The sequence below is a fragment of the Ciconia boyciana genome, chromosome 5 (genome assembly GCF_034638445.1).
Source record: "Ciconia boyciana chromosome 5, ASM3463844v1, whole genome shotgun sequence".
NCBI classification, from domain to species: domain Eukaryota; kingdom Metazoa; phylum Chordata; class Aves; order Ciconiiformes; family Ciconiidae; genus Ciconia; species Ciconia boyciana.
Window position 1 is genome coordinate 83,034,826 of NC_132938.1, and position 14,373 is coordinate 83,049,198.

Genomic DNA, 14,373 nt, shown 5'->3' on the forward strand with positions numbered 1-14,373 from the left:
AGGAGCTGAGGGGAGATAGCATGGTACCCTCAGTGTAGCTGAACGGATCTATGCACAGGGCAAGAAAGCATGAGGACGAGGAATCCTGCTTCCTTTCCCTTTCTGCTCCCTCCAGATGGACAATTTCTACTTTTGATCTTGCAGGATTTGCTTTTCCTTGCAACAGCAGACAGAAATTGTAGTGAGGAAGATGTTGATATTGACCTATATGGAGGGATTTTAACTACAGTACTTGAAAATCCTCTTATATTACGTCGCTTAATTCTGTTCAGAGGATGGCCTGGAGTTATCAAATCCCCCTGTGCCAAAAGATAGAACATGAATGCCAATTAGCTCACTTTGGGTAAATCTCCATAACGCTATTTTAAGTTGAATAGGGCAGGGATCCTTCTCCATCATTGCATAAAACCTGATCGATAGGCCACTCTAGGAAATAAAGAACCATTGTCATCATTTATTATCTGCAGAATCAGGATCCAGTGAGCCAAAAGGTGAAAGGTGGACTATTTAAATAGCTTAATCATGATGTACAGAAGGACAGAAAAAGCTCAGTTTAAATACTCAGGTTTTACAGTTGTACCTTAGTTATTTTCCCTAGAAGAAAAGGGATGAAATCTTCTTGCAAGTATCTAGTAAAACACCATGGTTTAAACCAAGCTCAGTTCCCATTCTTGCTAGTCATGAGGGTAACTGAAAAAGCACATGCTGAGTAATATACACATATTCAGATTCTTCTTGTTTATCAGGTTATGGTTACAACAACACTGCATTTGCCACAGAAGATCAAATCACTGTTTGTGTCTAGCTGGGTGCATTCAGAGCACGCAGACACGGCATTTTGATTTGTTTTTCATTGATTAGTAAGATGACCTAAAGTGTTTTAGATGTACTTCTCATCTCATGCACACAAATCAGGCTTTGTACAAGAACCTAATTAATCTGTTGGACAAGGTGAAATAGAGATGGCAACCATGTCTTTGAGTGCTAGAACTAGCAGAGTTCAACTTCAACCTCTCATTTTTATTTATGCATTTAAGGAGGAAAACACACTTTTCCTCTCTTTTTCAACAGCCAACTGATCTTTCAGTTGTGAACAAACCTGTCACTGAACTTGGCTGAGTTAACCCACAGGAAAGCAGAAAGAACTGTGCTCTCCTAATGCATCCTCATAAATACAGTTTCCTGCTCCCAGATTGCTAGCTTTATAGCATAGCTGTGGAGCAAGTGGCCAAGTTTCCTAACCCGAGATGGGACTGGAAGAGGGTAGGAGCCCAAACTCTTCATAAATCTCTGCAGCATATGAATCCATGAATAATGACCCATTCTAGTAGCTAGCCCAAGGTAAAGTTTTCACACAGCACCTCTGCAATTCCCCGCTGCTAAAAACAGACAGTATTTTTCTGAGCAGGTTTAACTAAGCCTGCGGCAAGATCATAAAAGCACTAGTAGGGCCATGCGAGGGTCATAACACGAGCACCAAGTACCTTACTGTCGAGCTTCTTCATGGTGACCAAGTCTAGGGACTTCAGCGAGTGTCCGGTTGGTGCAATGAAATATAGGCAGGCATGAATTCTGGTGTCGTGGTAATTGAACAGGGATCGTTTGATCTTCAGCTCTTCTTGCAAGTAAGCTTCAAACTGCGCATCGATATATTCTACTATAGGCTTGTAGCTGAAGAGACAAAACGCGTCACAGAGAAAACCAGGGCATTCACTGCTGGGACAACACAGGTCACTGATGGACATTCAGGAAGCTTCATGGCTGCTCTGTACATTACGGAACAAGCGCTGCTCTTAGGACCCTCCCCACCTAACCCTCCTTAGGAAGCGTGTGTGTGCACTTGGTGCACAGGGAGAGCATTATGGACATAGCAGCAAGATAAAGTGGAAGAAACCCCAGACTTGAGGTGCACGGAAACCACATGAGGCTGCTACCCTAAATAAGAATGTATTTTGCAGTCTCTCCAATTAAAGTCTGAGCTGTTGCTCTGCCAATGTCACTGAGAATCATCCCATAGAAGAAAATTTAAACATGAAACCCCCACCTACCCTAGCTTTCCCAAAAGCTTGTTCGTGACCTTAAGAGGGAAGGGAGATTCACGAGGGGATCAAAAGAACTTTTCAGGAATTGAAGCCTGTGACCAAAGCCCAGGAGACAACTACAGGAGTTGGACCCTTTTGTTCAGGATGGACCATTTTGTTGAAGGAAAAAAGTTGGTGCAGTGTAACATGCCCCGATCTAACTCATTGTGCTTCTGGAAAGGGAACTTTTCAGTTTGTTGCTCCCCCCACCAAGGGCAGCCTCAGGACCTCCAGCCCAAGGAAGCTCTCGAAGGAGGGCACAGAGACCAAGGCACCAAGACAACACTGCCACTGCCCTGAGCACTGGATTCACAGCAGTGTTAATGCCCTCCCTCAAAAGCAGTTGCGAGGAGGAAATAGACCATCAGGAGTTTTCGGGTCCTCCGGAAACACCCTTCTGACAAGGCAGCCAGCAAGGCTCTGGTCTGGCCCCTTTGCTCCAGATGCCAGTGCAGCTGTTTGAGCAGTTGCTCAAAACCCTTGGGGAAGCAGAGCAGACTCTTGCTTGATTTTCCAAGCAAGAGCTATAGCAAAAGACAGCCAGTGCTGCGTGAGGGCCACCGACACCAGAGACCCATAAAGCAGTCCTGAGCGTTGCTTGTTCATTTGCAGGCACCAAGGGTATCATGAATATCACTAGGTGGGTTTGCAACGTGACTGCGGCTCCCGCTTCTTTGCTTTTGGAAGTTCTGCCTCTGACCACGAGACCCCAGAAACCTCAGACAGATATATTGCAAAGAAAGCAGTAAGGCCTTACATTGGGAGATCATATAAGAGATCATATTAGAGAAAGCACCGTAAAAAAAGGCAGAGTAAAAAAGGACTGCGAGGACTCAAACCACAAGCACAGAGAAAATCCCACCCGCTGCGGCCATATGTGTCGGGACACAGCAGGACAAAAGCTCTCCTCCCTAAGCGCTGCTGCTCTGTGACTGCCCAAGAAGTTGGAGGGGCTTTACCACCAATGCTGCTGACTCTCCTGGTCTGCTGAATGAAGCAAATGCAAAGTGACCCGGCAGTAACAAGCTGCCGAGCATCCCCGCTCTGAGCACCTGCTCACCCTCTGAGCAGCTTTTGTTCTCGCCTGAGAGCATATGGCAGCGTCTGACGTGCAGAGCTCTCCCTCCAGCCAGCACGCGCCCCTCACCGCTTTGGCTCTGTAGCATTAGTTAGGAGCAGGAGCTGCAAAGCGGGGGCAACGGTTCCATTTTGGTGTCAGGTCAAGCAGCCAGGAAGCATTACAGAAATAAAGCATTGTAAAATCTTTTTAAAAACATCTACAGAGTTTCTCTTATGGAACAGGAAGCAGAACCTGCTCAATCTCCATGCTAACAGGGATCTTGGTGGAAACTTTGACATTAAGCTCACGTTTTCAAAGAGCTTATGCTGTCTATCTACCTAGCGCCCTAATAGCTTTTGGTCAGCGCACACGCTGCCGGCCAGTGTGCCCTCACTTGGCACGGTGCAGAGAAAAGGATTGCCAACAACCCTCCAGAGGCAGCTGGGATTACTGCAACCAGGGCATGTATGGCCCTAAGACATAGGGACTGCATTAATTAGCGTATTAGCCATGGTGACAGAATGACTAGTTTTAACACTACAGCAGAAGTCCATATGGATGGACACAAGGGATTGCATAGGCTGCCCAGAATATTTACTTCATGCATGCAACATGAAAATCAGCACCCAGTACAATGTTAAAGTAAAACCCACTTGGACTTGAACATTTGCAGGATGGCTGAACAGGAACTATGATCTGAGTTCCAGCTCCCTAAAAGATGCAATGTAATGGCAGTTTGAACTCATGCTTTCAAATATTTACATGTTTCAACTCAAGCAGAGACTTCAGCTAAGCTGCACAGAGACAAGGAGGGCAGAAACACAGTTTCAGTTCCGTAGCCTAGTTGATCTGTTTGTTTTTCACTGCAGTTTCTCGTCACATCTACCTGTGTCAAGGGCAAGTGATGCCCAGCTGCCACACCTGGATCAGGAAACACCCCCGGGAACAGCGAGGGACCTACTCCCCACACAGGGCCAGGCCATTCTGATCTCAGAGCACCTCAGCACAAGGATTCCTTCTCCTGACAGAAATAAATTTACCTGTCATCTTTGTTAATTTGATCGCCAAATCCAACTGTGTCAACAATGGTCAGCTTCAGACGGACATTACTCTCCTGGAGCTCGTAACTCCTGGCTTTCAATCTCACACCAGGCTCGTTGTGCGTCGCAGGTTCACTTTCAAATTTCGTATTGAACAGCGTGTCCATCAACGTTGACTTGCCAATGCCAGTTTCACCTGAGCACACAAAGGCAATGTTAGTATGGTCCGATCCCTTTTCCTCATCTCATTCTCAGGCACATTTGCCAGACTAAGGAGTTATGCCACTTGGGTAGCAGCGGAATTAGGCTACCTGCACATGGCCGAGCAAAATAATCCCTGCAGAAACAGATGTCTTTTGAGACAGTCCCCATATTTACCAGTCGCCCAGGACTGAACCAGGGACCTTTGCGGACATTGGGAGGTGACAGCAGCTCTGGCTTATGCTGCTGGGCTCCAAGTAATTTCCTCCGCAGGTCACACCGCCTGGGTCTCCGCAGCACACCTTGCAGACACACCCCATCAAAGCACCACACGCTGGGGATGTGAATCCCAAGTGAGCCCCTGCTACGGGAAAGCTGCTACCCTGACAGACACCAAGATAAACCAAATGCCTTCAGAGCTAGAAGTCATCACCTGCAGGTGGAAAGCTAGGCTGCTGCCCTGGGAATGGCAAGAGAAATTCAGGTCTTTGTAGGCTGAGCTTTGAAGGGAGGCGTACCACAATCACAGGCAAGGACACAGAAATGGGCATCACCAGAGATACTAAGCACCAGTGACCTCAGGGATTTTTCATTATTTGGGGGAAGGAAAGGGGCTTATTTCACACACACACAGAAGCACACAGTCTTTTCCAGTAATACTATTGTTAACATTTCCCATGGGAAAAGGAGGAATTGGAGAGGACGGGCTGAGGCTTATGAGACTCCCTGAAGAGAAGGTACTAAACTGAGGGGGGGGGAGAATTACAAAAAAAAGTAAAAGCACAGCAGTTTTAAGAACAGTTACTTAGACATTGCCAAGTAAGTCCCCCTCCTTGGAGAAGAGAAAGGACTCCTTCCATGATGAACCAGCAAATGCCTGCTGCTGCCAGAACCCTGTTACCGGACTTGCTACACTGGCAGTGCAAGAGAGACAAATAATAATTCCTTTCCCATAAAAGCATTTGCTTCCAGCGGTCTTCAGCTGTTGCCAGTGGTTTTTACATTGGTAGGACCTGAGCAGTGATGCAGGCTCCCTCCTGCTTGGTGGCATGAAAAGCCTCAACCTCCCCACCTTGCAAGCAACATCTGTAATTTAGGACAGCAAGAAGCTGTTCTTACTCAAGAAATACTTGATTCTCTTTTTAATAGCATAGGCTAGTTCTGATACGACTTTCTTTACAGAAGCAAGTTGTAAATTCTCTCAACTCTGAGTTTGATTCCCAAGGAGATATCCGATTCTCTACATGTTTTTATGCTTTTCGTTTCCCCAGCTCAGTTTCCATTCCTTTTTCAAAAGGAGCACAAAAAACCCCATAGTGAAACTTGGACAATGAAAATTTGAGACAGAGAAATACATAAAAGTTTTAAAAAAACCTAGAATACCACTCTGCTTAAATACCAACTTTTAAAACTACTCCAGGTTCACTAATCCCCAGTGCAATTAGTAACATGGATGACAGCATTAGCCTAAATCCCATTTTTAAGTCAAAAGTGTTTGCTTAGCAATTACACTCTCAACTGAGTGCTGCTACCCGTGCTGTGAGCAGGGGGTGGGCTGAGGTAACGTTCTGAGGTTGCTCCAGCCACAGAGATGCTGCCATTTGGGACAGACCTCCTGGATTACACCACACAGCTCTGGCATTTGCAGGTCAGGCTTGTGAGGGGGTCCCATCCCAACCTCTCAACCCCCCCCCCCCAGTTTTAAATAGAAGTGAATAATTGAAAAGCAATGCAAAATATCAGGTGGGAGAGGGGAGACTGCACCTGGAATTGCCCTCAAGCATCTCTCCAGGCTGTACGCAGCTCTCCTCACATGAAAATCACTCTCTCAAAATATGCAAAGCCCCCACTTTGAAGACCTCAGAGAACCATATCGTATTTGTGTCCACAGAAACAAATACCACTACTCAGCAACTGCCTGCTGCTCTGTGATACTCAACAGTTCATTTTCCTGGCTTTGACTTTGACCATCTTCTTGCTAGCCTCAGGAAGGTAAGCGATTACCTACAGCCCAGTAAAATAATTAAGCAGAGACAGATATGTTTGTCACAGCATTTCTACCCTGGGAAGCTGCAGGACATAAAGCACGCTTTTAAAAAAGAATGAAAGAGGGAAAAGACAGAAAGTATACGTGACATTATAGTCAAAATCCAGGCCCACATAGAGCGCAACCAGCATGAAAAGATCAGTCCTAAACTGATGGCACAGACTGTTAATCTCTGAAGCTACATATTTTAGTGAGCTCCTGATGTGAAGGCAGCACTGCTGCATGCTGTGCTAGATGGGCTTTGCACCATTTTATCCGTGCATACCACAATTAAAAGCCTCACACTGCAATGCCAAAGTTAATAGCGTCCTTTCTCAAAACACAATTTCAAAAGTTTGTGGGGTTTTTGTTTGGATTTTTGTTGTTGTTGTTTTTTTTAAAGGGGGAGATGTCTATTCCTTGGACAACTGCAGCAATCTGTGTGAAATTTTAATGTGAGGCAAAAAATGGTTGATCAGCACATTTTACAAGAGAAAAGACTTGGACCAAATTGCTATGTTAATGGAGACATATCAAGTCACGCTAGGAGAGGAATATTTACTGCAAGAGAAAAAGGCAACTAATTTATGCCATTCTGATCAAAGAGCTGCCTGCTAATCGGGATGTTCCCTGCTGAATTTTAAATGGTTTCATGCTGCTAGGAGAGTCACGTGAGGGTTGGTAGCTTGGGTGTGCAGAAGTACAACTATTCTCTTATCTCTTTCTTCAACATGCAAAGCTAAGAGAGGAGTCTAGTTTGTTTGCCAGATTTCTTTTCAGATGGCTCACCCTGCACTGCAGACAGAAATTCTCAACTTGCTGTAGAAAAAAAAAAAAAAAATCACAGTCAGAGGGTTGTGGGTTTTTTCAGCTAATTAATGTAACTAATTAGAAGGGACAATATTCCCTTCTTATAGGCTTAACTGAACAATGAATGGAAAGATGATGTTTGTAGACTGCTCTGCCAAACTAAGAGTAAACCCCACCATTTTTGTCAATTTACAGAACCACATTCTAGGGCCATCTTGAGGACGCCCACCAATAGGTCAAAGCTGTTTTGGCACACAGCTCCCTAGGGCTGAGCAATGGATTTCCAATTGCATAGTATCCATAGAGTGCCAAGACAGCAGGTATCTCTCTATAGCCAAGAGAAGGAGTTGCCTCCCTGTATTTCACCCTCTGAACAACTTGGGAGAAGTAAAACAGTAACTCCGGCTATAAAACCAACTTGCAGCACCCAGATTAAATACAGCAGAGAACAGGTGACAGAGTTTGTTCTCAAGTACATCATTTGGAGACTAAAAATGGCCTCGTTTCCGACTGGAGAAACTAAGAATATAATGAGACAGGCAGGCGAAGCCTGGAAGGGAAGGAATGTAATTTATTGAGAAACAGCCTCCAGAGAAAGGCAGATTTAAGTTAACATTCTTTTAAAAATATGTTTAGTTCCCAAGTTAGCTCAGTTTCCTTATGGGCAGCCCTTGGGGAAAGCAGAACCACAGGACCACCAAAGGGGTAGATATTTAATACCCAGAAATTTCCATGTTTTGACTCAGAGGACAAGGTAGGAAAAAGGAAAAGAGGGATACTAGGGTTTACCCTGGAGCAGCTCTGGGAAGAAACTGTCACTTCGCTGCAACTATGGTCCCCACCGGCTCAGATCTTACCCTTCGCAGGAAGGAGAAGGTGCTAATTTGTGGATACACGTGCACCCCTTGGCGTGAGCTGACCGCCCAGCGGCACAGGATGACTTACCCACGCAGAGGATGTTGAAACAGAAGCCCTGCGACGTTGACTTGTTGACCAGCTGATCAGGGAGGCTGTCGAAGCCCACATGGCCAGAGAGGGACAGGTTCCTAAGGTCATCGCTCTGTAAGACCAAGAAGAAAGGTATTTAACAGAGTTGCCACACCCCTGTCAGGGAAGAAGGCTGTGCCGAGTCCTGTCAGAACTGTGTAACAACACAAGAGGTTCGGGACACAGGATCTTTCTGTCTTAGCTTTGCCTCCCAAAGTGCTCTCCTTTTATTTCTATCCAGCTCTCTGCTGTGGGGCTCAGGAGCTAAAACGTCCCCAACCCCAAGGCATGGAAACACCACCAGACTGTTTCTCCATGCGTGCAACTAATAACCCATGATTCCGTACCAATTTGCAACACCCAAACATGGTTTCTGAGGCCTCGGCATCACATATCCCTAGGGTAACCCCAAGATTATTTAGGAAGACACCTGGAAGAGAGACAGTGAAACACAGTCATAGGTGCAAGCAAACCAATTCCTGTTTAATTGAGAAGCAGCTGAGTCTGCCTCCTCCGTGTCCAGTGTACAGCTCTATGGCAGAAACCAGCCAACCTCCCTTTCCGAGACTCCCTCAGCAGTGTGGGAGCTTCCCCAAACCACCCGGTGGGGCCAACTTTCCCAAACAGCACATGAAAGAGTGACACAGGCTGTGATGCAGTCCTGGTTGCAACTCCAAAATCTGTTCCTGACAGAAGCCTGTGTAGGCAAGCAGAGCACCAAACTCGTGGTCTCATTGGCTCAGTTTGCCAAAGAGAAGGAGCAGCTCTCAGACTTGCTCTATCCTCTCAGCAGTACAAGGGAGACGCGACACTTGCACTTTTGCTGCAACCTTTCGGCACAGCCACAGCAGGACATAGCTTACATGGCAACACTGCCTCTAAAGCCAGCTAAATTTCTTTCCAGCTTTTACAGGCCTTGACCAGAAGGGAGAAAAGCGCGCGTGCTGCTCTGCAGATGCCTTGGTTTACAAATAACCTCATCCGACACGAGGTGAGAAAGCAGGGCACCATTCCCGGCATTTCCTGCATGACCTACAAAGCCGGCCATGCTGCCCCTCCATGTCTTCAGCAGGAAAAAAGCCAGGCCAGGCACTCCAGAGGTGCAAGTCACTCCCGTGACCCGCTCTCCTCCTCCAGGCTGGCTGGGGGGTCTGAGCTGATAGCATCAAAAACACCCCAACGCCGTTTTGTGGAGGCTAACGGGGCAGCACAGACCTCGCAGAAGGGAGGTTTGAAACAAGTCCAAGATTATATTTAGGACTTTTCCACAACAGCTGTACAGTAATTCACAGAGAGGCCTGGAAAAAGAAGCCAGCCCGATTATCTCTTCCCCAGCAAGTCACAGTTATGCCAACATCCTGAGCACAGATAAAAAAGAGAAAAGTCCTCAGCAGCCCTAGAGCAGCTCTGCTGTTATTTCACACAACATTTTCCTCCAAAAGTTTGTTGTCCTTGAGTTAAGATAGTAACCTTTCTCCAAACCCAAACATTTCCAGTAGAGTCACTCCACCTCGGCCATACTGTTGAGCTAAATGACAGCCGTGGGCAGCCTCAGCCTGGTTTAAAGATGCTGGAAGCACCAGCTTCTTTTCCACAAAATCAGTGGGCTTTGGACCAGACATGGAAAAAGACACTCCGCTGTTGTTAAAATAAGAATCAAATGTGGAGGAGGACTTCCCGCTCTCTGCACAATTGCTGAGCATCCCTGCTTCCCTCCTCAAAACCAGCCACCGATTACAGGAAGAAATATGTTACATCTGGGCTGAGTGTTGATGAAAATACCACTCAGACTTAAAGAAAAAAAAAATATGGAAATTCTCTGAGAAAGGCAACATCTCAAAGTAAAAATGTCTAAGTCTGTGCCATCACCATATCTAAGAGGGTTGGAGCAGGGGCAAAGGGCTCCTTTTTGCCACGCTGGCACACGCAGCTTGACACCCGTACTACATACCTCAGCCTTCTCTTAACATCTGAACCAGGCTTGTCTGAAGGCTTAACGCCCATACACCAGACTGTTCACCTCCATCCCTCCATATACTGGACGGCTATTCACCAGCATCGTACCACAGAAGCTTATGGTGAGTAAAGGGATGCCACCTCCTTCACTCAGGCTGGGTAAAAAATAACCAACATGAAAGGGACCATCACCTCATTTACCCAAAACAGTGATTTTCCTGGAAAAGCCCCAGGCAATGGAAGGAGACCCTGGGACTTACACAATGTGAATGGGTTAAATGAAATATTAGTAACATTAGTATTTTTAAAATGCCAGTGGGCTTGGGTTTATGACTAAGTGAAGGGAGGTCGGCGCAGATCCCAGAAAGCAATAGGTGCCCATGACTCACAGGCTTCACAGAAAGCGGTGGGTGTTGAACATCTCTCAGCACAGCACCAGTATCTCTTTCCCTGATATATTTTAGGAAAGCAACTACTGCCTCATCATGGGTTACTCAGCAGGAACAGGAGTTAGACTCATCTCTCGCATCTGTGTCAGTTATTTTTTGCTGCATACCTTCTTTGGTTTAGTTCCCTCCCCTTTCTTTTTTTTCCTGCAAGTGGCAAACATCGACAGTGGAAAAAACAAAAACTATCTCTACGCTTTTCAATGCCAAGTATTTTTCACAAGCTGTGCTGCATAACAGGAGGCAGAAGCGTAGTCCGATATCTGCCTGAGACACCAAAACACTCACGAAAAGCTCAGAGGCCCAAGGCATGCGCAGAGATGAACCGCAAACCCAAGTCCTCACCTCCCTCACTATTCCCCAGACTGGAGCACATCTCATGGAGTAGAGTGGATACAGAAAATATGTGCATTTCTGCAGAAGTATCACTTTGGACAAGGCAGGAGAGCCAAAGGGACTAGAGTTTCTCAGTATCTCCCTCCACACACAAATGAAAGCATCGTGCAACATGACAGCCAGTTCCAGCGCATGCAGATGGACTTCGAGAGCTGGTACTTTTTGAGGGGAGATGCAGGCTGCTCCTCTGAGAAGAAGCATTCAAGGGAAGTGCACACACTGCATAACCTCTTACCACTGCAGCCAGGCCTCTGCTCTTGCTTTCACCCTCTTCAAGGGGATAGCTTACTCCTGCTCCGTAGCTACAGGGACGCTGACACAAGGAGAAAAACCTGGCCCCCTTTCTCCGGTCTTCCCGCAGCAGAGGTTTGAACAGCAGGCTAGAAGCTGCGGGACCCCCACGAGGCTCTGTGGCCCCTTTAGCCAAGGCAAAGATCTGCCAAGGATACCAGCCAGCAAAACCAGCCAGCAAAACCACAACGGGCAATTTTACTAATTAGCCCCATTGCACTGGACTGGGCAGGTCTGGCTTTATTAGCTCAACAGTGCTACAGCCTTCAGCCCTCAGGCTGCCTGGGGAAGGGGCAAGGACTGAAATCACTGCAAACTCAAGAGTAGCTCCTGAGGTCAGGTTTTATCCACACGGAAAGGAAGCCTCTGCTGGAGAGCAACAAGCGTGATTGCTCAGTGTATAATTAGCAGAACAGGCAAGTGATTCACGCGTTCAGTCTGGCAAAACAGAAGTGTTTTAAAAACAAGGGGATGCTAAGTCAGATGGCCACGCTGCTCTGGCTGTGAATCGCTGTGACAAGCTCCTGAGCAGGGTCAGTGGGCTGGGTTTTGATCTCAAGTGAGTCATCTCACTGTGAACTGGGTGCTTCCAGCTGAAGAGTGGTCAAAGGCTGACACAGGCGAAGGCTGCTGCCCCACAAAGACAAGCCCAGAGCCCCCACGTGCACCCAAAAAGCCAGGGAAGCAGTGCTACAAGCACTGATTTACTCCTCCTGCCACGGGGCTGCTCTTCCAGAGGAAGGCAGCAGTGCTGCCCAGGCACTTCACCCCAAGTGGAAAGACATCTCATCACCCTGCCTCACCCCCTTCTTCCCAAGGGTATTCCTCATTTTCCCTCAGAAAATGAGCAGAGCCCAGCATACCTTTGAGTTCAGCACAACTCCTCTCCTTTCCCAAAACTGCACCTAAACACACTCCTGGACTAAAGCAACTCCTCAGCTGTCGCTCACAGTAACCCAGTCCTAAGAGACGCCTTATTAACGCACAGACAAGTCGCTGTATCTGGAAGCGCTGACCTCTTATGAGCGTGTTAAAAAAAAAAAACTGTTTGCCAAGCACCTCTCCTTGCTTGCAGCTTCAGGAGCTATGGACAAGATCAGCGTGGGTAAAACTGCAACTCCACAGACTTTTATACAGATCAGTCAATTTGCACCAGATATGCTGCTAGACTTGGGTGTCTGGGTGTTCTCAGCTGTCAGAGAGCTTAAGACATCCCAAGAGCTGTCTTTATTTTTAAACTCTTCCTTAAGAGACAGTCACGTCTCCTTTACTGAACCCCACATTATACAGCAAATCTTCCCTCCCTCTTCACATACTGTCCGCATGAGCAGGAAGCGATTCTGAACCTCCAGAGCTATATGCTAACCCCTACCAAAACTAGAGTAATATGAACAAACACATGTTTGTTTATTGGGAAAGATGCTGATCACTTTTCTTTGCAGAGTGACCTACAAGGCATCCCACAGTTGATATTTCTTGGGTCAACAACAATCTTTCAGATGCTGTTATTGCAGCTGCTGGTTTTAACTCTAGCAGGGTAAGGGAAGGGGTAAGTAAAGCAGAGACAGGCCTCCAGAGGCACAGCGTCTACTACATACCATCACCATAAAGAGATTAATTGCCAGGACCCCATGTCCCAGTGCTCTTAATTTCAAGGGAAAAAAATGCCTTGCAAAAGACAAGAAAGGGTTTGCAATCTCAGAGCCCTGTCAAGTTTACTTTGCATCTGGTTTTCTTCATACGTAGCTCCTGGTGGCAAAGGTTTTATAGGTCAAGCAGCGCTGTAACAGATGCTCTGTGGCAAACAGTGGGTTTGCCTGGATGTAATTCAGTGAAGCTTTACAAAACAATTTGGCTGACAAGGCACGTGCAAGGAGAGAATCAGCTCATTCCTCCTAAGCCACGGTGGCTTGGCAGAGCTAGCAGGAGTAAGGGGAAACTTATTTTCCTCATTGGAGTCAGCAACAGAATGCCTGTGTGCAGATGGGAGGTGGATATAAAGGTGGGTCCCATGATGAGAAACGTGTCACTTCTCCAGAGGCAGCACAAAGCAGAGCCATGTCCTTACACTTCAGAAGGTGTCTGGTAGCTGATGTGACATAAAGCAAAGTTGCTCTTCTCCTGGGTAGGAAAAAAAGAGTGTCACTCCCAAAAGGCTGAGGAGAGAGGGTCTACAAGGACACCTGCGTTTATTGCCCCGGTCTGCTCTCCTCACTCAGGACTTCACCATAATGATGGCTGTTCCCTCAACCCGAGCAAGCTCCTGGCTGAGCCCCTTCTGCTTTAAGGCTGCTGGCAAAATATTCCCCTTCAGCCCCCCCCCAGCCCACTGCTCCTAGCAGCTGGGGGTCAGTTTCACACGGCCTCCAAAGAGTTAAAGAAAACAAAAATGAGCCTCCAATTCAAGAGGGGGAAAAATGCTGGTATGCAAAATATCGAGCTCAACCACAAGTATGAAGCAAGTGTTTAGTTATTTGAGGCCACACGACTTAAGAGGCACCTTTAAGAAATTCTGAAAGCTTTTATTGTTGTCAGCAGCTCAGGCCAGCTACATTTTTGCCCCATTATACATTTCTGCCCCATCATTAGGCACACATTCCCGCGTTTTTGAAGTCATCTTAGATGCTGCATCCGAAGCCAGGGACCTCCGAGATACTTCAGTCTGCTCAGACAAAAAGGTGGCTCAGGAAAGAGCAGCGAGCACAGAAGCAAAGAGTAGTTGGCAAGAGACAGATCTATCGTACCCTCTCCCTGTGTTAAACCTGAGAGCCGGGGTCCTTACCGGCAGGGCACGAAGTATCCCCAGCACCTACGCCAGAGCCAAGCTCACTGTTTAAGTTCCTTGAAACAGCACCCACAACCCCCATCCTTTCCCTTATACGGACTTAAGTGATGGTTAAACCCTTAATTCTGGGACAAGGCAACTCAACTGTAATAGTATGGGGAGAACACAAAAAGAAAGAATAATTCCTTTCCCCTCCTTTCCATAGCTAGTGCAGTCATGCCACAAGAAAACAGCCCATGGCAATCAATCGGTCTATCAAGAACGGAAGGACTTCTTTGTTGTTTCAGGCTAGGA

The 14,373-nt window shown here is 46.9% G+C and overlaps 1 protein-coding gene across 6 annotated transcripts in view; it reads right to left on the reverse strand.

Moving 5' to 3' along the window:
* The window catches only part of SEPTIN11 (septin 11), a 57,931-nt gene that overhangs the window by 19,266 nt on the left and 24,292 nt on the right, over positions 1-14,373 (reverse strand). For all 6 annotated transcript variants that reach the window (XM_072863373.1, XM_072863375.1, XM_072863372.1 and 3 more), the window contains exons 2-4: positions 8,164-8,278; positions 4,182-4,377; positions 1,485-1,671 (exon numbers count right to left, since the gene is read on the reverse strand). In XM_072863373.1, coding sequence (XP_072719474.1) covers positions 1,485-1,671; positions 4,182-4,377; positions 8,164-8,278 — 498 coding nt within the window. The remainder of the gene's footprint in view (positions 1-1,484; positions 1,672-4,181; positions 4,378-8,163; positions 8,279-14,373) is intronic.